General features: G+C 39.4%; 1 protein-coding gene across 1 annotated transcript; it reads right to left on the minus strand.

The window, feature by feature from the left end:
• Positions 1-2,276: 2,276 nt before the first annotated feature.
• Positions 2,277-6,431, minus strand: LOC129244568 (pleckstrin homology domain-containing family M member 1). Its single transcript, XM_054882269.1, has 8 exons — positions 6,052-6,431; positions 5,774-5,961; positions 4,467-4,778; positions 3,686-4,402; positions 3,448-3,623; positions 3,211-3,379; positions 2,795-3,148; positions 2,277-2,651 (listed from the first exon to the last, which is right to left on the minus strand). Exons 1-8 carry the CDS (start codon positions 6,179-6,181, stop codon positions 2,469-2,471), a joined length of 2,229 nt encoding a protein of 742 aa, XP_054738244.1. The 5' UTR covers positions 6,182-6,431; the 3' UTR covers positions 2,277-2,468.
• Between the last annotated feature and the right edge of the window lie 1,151 nt (positions 6,432-7,582).

A 7,582-nucleotide genomic window follows, 5' to 3' on the forward strand; every position in this document is an offset into this window, starting at 1 on the left:
GTAATTATTTGAATGTGTCCAAGCGTGCTTTTAAGCAAAAAAATACTATAAATTGTATATATATTTATAGAACTGCGCATAAAACGCAACTTTATCTTAAATACTACGTGAGTGGTGTTAGTGCGGGTGATTGATTCTTGAGTTAATTTTATATGGCGTTATTGACGAAGCTTATTACCGATTGGTAAATAATCTCAATGTCACTTAAATTCTTAATTCTTTTACACACACTTATATAGTAAACCTAATAAGAGAGATCTGAGCACCCAATCTTCTTATAACTAAAACATTTTTACATATTTTGAAGCAACTTCACTTAATGCTTTTTTCCTAACATTACCAATTATCAATTAATATCAAAACAGAAATACTACAAAACAATTTAGGGAAAATGCTGCTGATGGGACCATCCTTGGCCGCATATAAGCCCGGCTCATCTCAGTTACATGCGACGTGCCGTATATACATTTAGAGCCCTCGCACACTGATCGTATCGTCATCGTAGTTACGCGCTTGTACGCACACAATGCGACTATCTATCGTCAAAGTACGAGTTGCCAATGTGGCGAGCGTTGAAGAGTAATTTAATTTATTGTGTTATCTTCTCCATCGGAGGAGAAATAAAAGAAAAAGGAGACACTGGGTGCATCCGTAGGTCAGGAATAGCTCAATATACAGTCTGTGTCAGAAGAAAAGAACCGTTTTTTTTTTCATGTAACTTTAAGGTATATTTCGTTCTGCTTTTTGCTGCGTAATAAATAGTCCCACTCAAGGGCTACGACGCTAGTGCTAACTCAGGTTAATGTCATTCGAAACTTTCCTGTAAACGCAACCAAACAAAAATGAGCGAGAAGTACGCGAACCGTTTCGAGGCGGTATTTTTATGCACGCATTCGAAAGGGTCAAAATTATCTTACGTCGCGGCTTGCAAAAGTAATTCAAAAATCAAAAAAGTTTGTTGTGATGTGGAATCAGCGGTATACGGTACAAAAATGTTGATGACTTTTCCGAGCGCGGTTTGAAGAGAGTGATGACAAAAAAGCAGCATAAGATGATCGTCCAACTTCTTAAGCGGGACTCTTCTTTGTGACTACGCCAAGCACGCACAATTCTTGCTAGAAAGGGAATATATATGAGTATCAACACCATTGAATGTCGACCGAAGGAGGCGATCATATCCTACCGTCCCACATCATCAAAACTACTGCTCTCAGAAAAGCACATTGAGAAACAACAAAACAAGAAAATGGCGTCACAGTATTGGACTGGCCTTCCCAGTTCACAGACGCCAACCCCATTGAAAATGGCCAATCCATGATTCAAAGCAACTCGTGCGTCGAGTTCGCAAAATCTAGTCCTGTTGTCGAACGACGGGCTACGCAGGAAAGCTGGTTCAAAGCATGCCGAAAAGATGCCAGGCTATACTTGACTACACGGTTTATTGAGTAATTGCGACTCGTAGTTTTGTGCATATTTTTATGTAAAAAAAATTTTAAATTTATATCTTTTATACTTCATGAATAATCGCGGTTCCTTTTTTCTGACACAGACTGTATACATATAATTGGCCCTTTTTAAGTGTGCTCCTCCTCCTTTTTGTGGTGTGCGTCTTGATGTTGTTCCACAAATGGAGGGACCTACAGTTTCAAGCCGACTCCGAATGGCAGATATTTTTTATGTGGAGCTTTTTTCATGGCAGAAATACACCTAGAGGTTCGCCATTGCCTGCCGAATGGCGACCGCTATTTGAAAAAACGTTTTCTTAATTTTGGTGTTTCACCGAGATTTGAACCTACGTTCTCTCTGAGTTCCGAATGGTCGTCACGCACCAACCCATTCCGCTAACTCAAACAGTAGATAATTCATTGCCACAAGGGAGTTACAACAGGATGATTACAAATTTCAGGCATTTTTCAGAAGGTCTAAAAATGATTTTAAATGTTGAAATACTAACGTGCGTGAATGCATTAACCTGGAGGAAAGTATTAAAAATATGCTGAAGCAGGTATTCTTTTCTACATTATTTTTGAGATTTTGGTGTGGAGCATGGAGAAAATGTGGATTTCTCAAGAAAAGCAGAGTCTAAACTTTAACAAAAGTTATCCCTCCTTTTTGAAGAAAGTTCATAGAAAGTTTTTAATTGCAGACAAAAACCTTTTAGACCTTTAAAATAAGATTATTCTATCATTCCAAAAAAAAAAAAACATTTCTTTTGAATGCCAACTACATGAAGATCAATAACAATCTACAAGCATACAAGATATTTGACGACAATGCTTAATGGCAAGCGCCCTGTTGTATACTTGCTTTGACGATAGCAGGTGGCTGACGAACCCCAGTGCGGTTCACCGTTTTAACACGTGTGAGCAATAACGAAGCGTATGCCTCGCATGCACTTAGTCGCATACGCTACGCTGACGATACGACCCGTGGGCGAAGGCCTTACTCTACAATCGTTTAAACGTCATTTACTGTTCTTCTTCCACATCGTCAATGATAATAGTAGTAGACGAATTCAAACTGTGCATATTTTCAATATCATTCAATTCTTCTAAATCCAACTCCTCTCGCTTACGCCTGCGTTCGCATTTCGGACATGGTTGTTGATCGTTGAGGCACTGAGCATGAAAAACGGCGCCACAAATTTCGCACTAAGAAAGAAATTACTAGTGTTAAAATAATTGCTCATCTTAAGGACACAATTTAATATATGCTATGCCAAAGAGCGAGTTTTATCTAGAATTTTCGCATACATGCGCAGGTTTTATTGCTCGAAAATATGCTATTGACTCACCCTATATGTGGTTTCAATATGAAATGGATACAAGACACGTGAACTCTTGCATATCTCGCATATAAAACCTTTGACACTGCACAACGGGCACTTCAGCACATGCGATTCGCCTATTTTGTATGCCTTTTGCAGCTGTTGGCAAAGTGTTCCACGCAATATCAACAACAAATCACTTATTGAATACAAATGTATGTGCTCGTACAGGTATTCACGCCCATAGAACTGTTGTTGCAATAACTGTATACTTTTCGGCTCGCAAGTGTAGAGATAGGCGCGCAAGAAATTCAAGCGTATGCGCAAAGATTGCAAATCAGCCATGGCATCCGAAGCGTTGTAAATTTCTGGGTTTAAGAGCTACAAAACAGAAAAAATTACTTCAAAAATCATAAATGGGTTAATCAACCAACTCCTCTTACTTCTAAATCAATAACAGGCTGATTGCGAAACTCGGTCAAGAAAGCTGCCGCACGCTTTGACACTGTGTACTTGCGAAAATCCCAATTGTAAATGATTTTTGCTGGTATCATCATTTGTTCCATGTCCATGCAATTGTCGCAAAAATAATTGCCACTGAATCCGCAAACTCTATAAAAGGAAGGCAATTGAAGTAGAATTGCATTTTACAAATAAAGAAACTTTATAGTTGCACCCACTGGAAGTTCGTGTAGCCAATGCCCAAAGGATGTTGGCATGATTTACAGAGAAAACCTTGCGCATCCAAACCAGGCTGACGTGCCAATTTATACGTCTGTTCCAACATCTCTTGTATTTCACTTACATTCATTTTGGCCAAATTCGAATTGGGCACTACTTCAAAGTCCAGTGTCAACTTCAATTGTAAAATAATCTCACATCAATATAAATGTGCAAATGTGCAAGTTTTCGCCCTACCTGACTCTCAATTGAATCACTGCCGCCATTGTTATCACTTTTCTGTGGCGCAGCATCATCCGCACCTGCATGAGTCACACTAGTCCGCTCCACGGTTAGTGCATTATTTTTTATTTGTATCTGCAACTTTTCGCGTTCATGTTTACCTAACAGCGTATTGTAGCTAAGTGTGCTTGCATTGCTCGAGGCACGCCTATATAAAGGACGCTCTAAAGTGGGTGTATTCAACTCAGATGCAGAAGCCTCATCTGCAGACCATGATGTGTGCATTAAATTCACCAGCGAGTTACCAGGTGTTGTAGGCGATGTTGGCTCTGTTCTATAGCCCGCTTCGCCGGCTATGTAGTCTCGTATGCGTGCCTCAGCCAGCTCGCGTGATTTTTTGCGTTTCTTTTTTGTTTTGTTGGCTGTTTGTGCATATTCACTGTCTTCCTGCACAATTTCGGCGCCAGTTGCGTTATTGCTTATGACTGTTTCAGTATTTTCTTCACTTATCATTTGCATCTCATCAACCGCTTTCAATAGCAGATCGACATTTTCGCGTTGCGCAGCGATATCTGCAGCAGTTGGTGATTGTATGCTGGGTAAATTTTCAATTTTTTGTGTGAATGCTTCATTGGTGCGTATCGGTTGGGGTGTTGGCAGCGCTGCCATTGCCTCAATAGGCTCTTCATCTTCGATAGCCAGTGTGTCGGCGATATCGACACCACTACTTATCTGCATGAATAAAACATTAAAAATAAATATTGTTTTATTTTTAAATAATTCTGATTCAACTTACCGGGCACGACTTGAGCGGTGGCGTCCATAAGCCTGACAATTGCAGCGCGTAATCTGGCCAATAGTTAAGCAAACTAGAATTCACGGGCAAATTGAATTGCACGAATGCTTCAATGCCTTCCATGGCTTTTGCAGCCATTTCCAGACCGTCACCGTCCTTGAGCAGAGCAAACTTTTTGTAGTAAGGGCTAAGCGCTGAACTGCTTTTGCGTACGTTATTCAAATACGCAGAGAAAAGAGATTCATTGAGTGACAGACGTATCCAAGCGCGACACTGGCCGATTTCACTAGTAATTTGGGAGAGCGACTGGACCTGCAAATATACAGATGTGCGGTAAGTGCCACTGAAACAAAAATTGTTTATGTAAAGGGTGGTTAAATTTCAAGGGCCGAGGTTGAATGTGAACAACACCTAAACGTCATGTTTTTTTCTGCATTTCATTTGACATTTTGTAATTTTAGACTAACTCAATTTGAACCATAGAAGGATACATAATCGACCAACGCGTTAAAGTTATTCAGGCTTATTATGAAAACGGGTGTTCAAATCAAAATGCATATCGCGCACTTCGTGAAGAAAATCATCTTTAGTGATAAGGCAAATTTTCACCTCAGTGGATTCACCAATAAGCAGAATTGCCGCATTTGGGCGAATGATAATCCAAGAGTGATTGCCGAAAAACCAATGCACCCACAAATAGGGACTGTTTGGTGCGATTTATGGGCTGGAGGCATCATTGGACCGTATTTTTTGCAAAGTGAGGCCGGTCAGGCAGTTACTGTGAATAGTGTTCGCTATCGTGAGATAATAACGAACTTTTTATGGCCCGAATTGGAAGATATGGATGTGGACGATATGTGGTTTCAACAGGAGGGTGCCACTTGTCACACAGCTAACGAAACAATGGCTCTTTTGCGCGAAGAATTTGATTGCCGAATAATTTCACGTCGCTGCGATGTCAATTGGCCGCCAAGATCATGTGATTTGACACTGTGGGACTTCTTTCTTTGGGTTTATTTGAAAGAAAAGGTGTACGTCGATAAGCCAGCAACAATTCAAGAGCTAAAGGATGAGATAATTCGGCACATTAACGGCATAGAACCTCAATTATGCCTCAGTGTCATCGGGACCACCGGATGGAGATGTGCCGCCCATATTTCGTTCCGTACGTAATTGAGCCATACCAATCTTATCATAATAAAGAGAAATGATAGTAATTTCCTGACAAAAATTGTATTTTATTCAAAATCAACACCGGCCCTTGAAACTTAACCACCCTTTACTTTACTTTACTTTAAGCTTCATACCTGTTCAATCACTTGCTTGTGCAAAAATATAAGCAATGGTGCCCAAAAACTCGGCTCTGGTCGCCGTTCCTCATCGCCGGCTATAACATTAATTGTGCTCCAGAGCAGTGAATCTTTCAGGCCATGCAGGAAAATTGCCTCCAACGTCGTACACAGCGTGCTAGTAGATTCACATAACTCCAAACGATCTATCATAAATAAATAAAATTAAGCAAATACAATCAAAAATGGATTGTGCACTTGTTCTGCTTCACAGCCGCACACGAGCGTACACCTACCACACCCTCTTTGCTTCACTTCATACTGTATTTCACGTGAGTTCTCAATAAGCGTATTGATAAGCGCCTCTTTAATAGCATTCTCGCGTTTGCTCGAAAAATTCCTAAAGCTGTTGAAAAAGGAACTCATTGTTTATGCGAGTGAGCAGTGTTTGACCTCCTGCGAAAATGCACTTTGAATCGCAAAACAAGTGCGTACTTCGACAACTCCACTCTGCTAATGGTCACTGTCGCATATTCATCGAAAGTGCATTTATTTTAAAACGTAAGTGATAAACTCACTATTTTTAAATTTTATTGCCGTGATTCCCGCTTTAACACAAATTATTTATTTTTTCTGCGTTGTTTATATCAATGAATTGTCGTACCACTGCACTTACCGTCGAATGCAATTGTTTTGTATATCGATAAGCTAATACATCGAATTGTGCAGAACAGCTGTTTACCGACAAATCCATACACAGAGTTGCATAGTGGTTAAGAAAATGTATTGTAATGTGGAGTCTACACTAGCCAGCTCGCATTATGGACTTTTACATTAAATTAGCAAGAGCGAAATTTATTATGTAGCACTCTTTTGGGAAATATTTAGTGTAATGCAAAACGCTTTGAACGTAAGAATGTAAAGAGAAGATAGAGGGGTGCATCCCTTCTGTGTATCCCTGATAAATTTGTGTAATTTACCGAAAAGTTTGTGTTGCCAAACACCTCCATTAAGAATGAAGTTTATATGCAGAGACGTTCACTGAAAGTATGTTTCAAATCTGCAGTATTTATTGCTTTAGCTTAGAATTGAGAATCATTTGTGAAAACTTACACAATGTTTACTATGGAAAAAAGCGTCGCAGGAGAAAATTAGGAATAAAAAGAGGTTGTCTGTAAAGTCGGTTTACTGACGATAGTTTAACGTGACAACGTCATAAGAAAATATTGATGGAATGGTTGCAATTTTCAAAACAAAATTTTAATTTTATTTGTTTGATAGATATTTTGTATGGATATAGAGGAGGAGGTAAATGGAATTGCAATGGAATAGGTCAAGTTACATTTACACAAACGTGAAAAATGACGAAACATTTATCAAAATAATGAGAGATATCTTCAATTTCGATTGTGCATCAGACGTTAATAAGTCAACAACACTAAGAGGCACCATCATCGATTTGCCTTTTTCAAGACACTTTACACTCGAAACACTCCCTTTCATTTCCTACTTTTTCTATCATCGTCCTATTCTCAACAGAGAAATGGTTCATTACCATGCACACAGCAAGAAGGCATATGCAAATACAAGTATGTGAATTTATATACAAATGCGCATATACATACATATACATACATATACATATATGCTCACTCAAGTAGGACAGAGCCAGATGTCGAACGTTGCCGAACGCGGGGGCCGATTGTGCTCTTTGTCGTTCGTTCCGCGCTCTCGCTTGCAGTTCAAGCACATTAGCTTACATTTGCTTGCATACGGAATAGATTCGTATATTTGATATAGATTTGTTCTTTTTGAAAATTGCGCGAA

This window comes from Anastrepha obliqua, chromosome 4 (assembly GCF_027943255.1).
Source record: "Anastrepha obliqua isolate idAnaObli1 chromosome 4, idAnaObli1_1.0, whole genome shotgun sequence".
Taxonomy (NCBI): Eukaryota; Metazoa; Arthropoda; class Insecta; order Diptera; family Tephritidae; genus Anastrepha; species Anastrepha obliqua.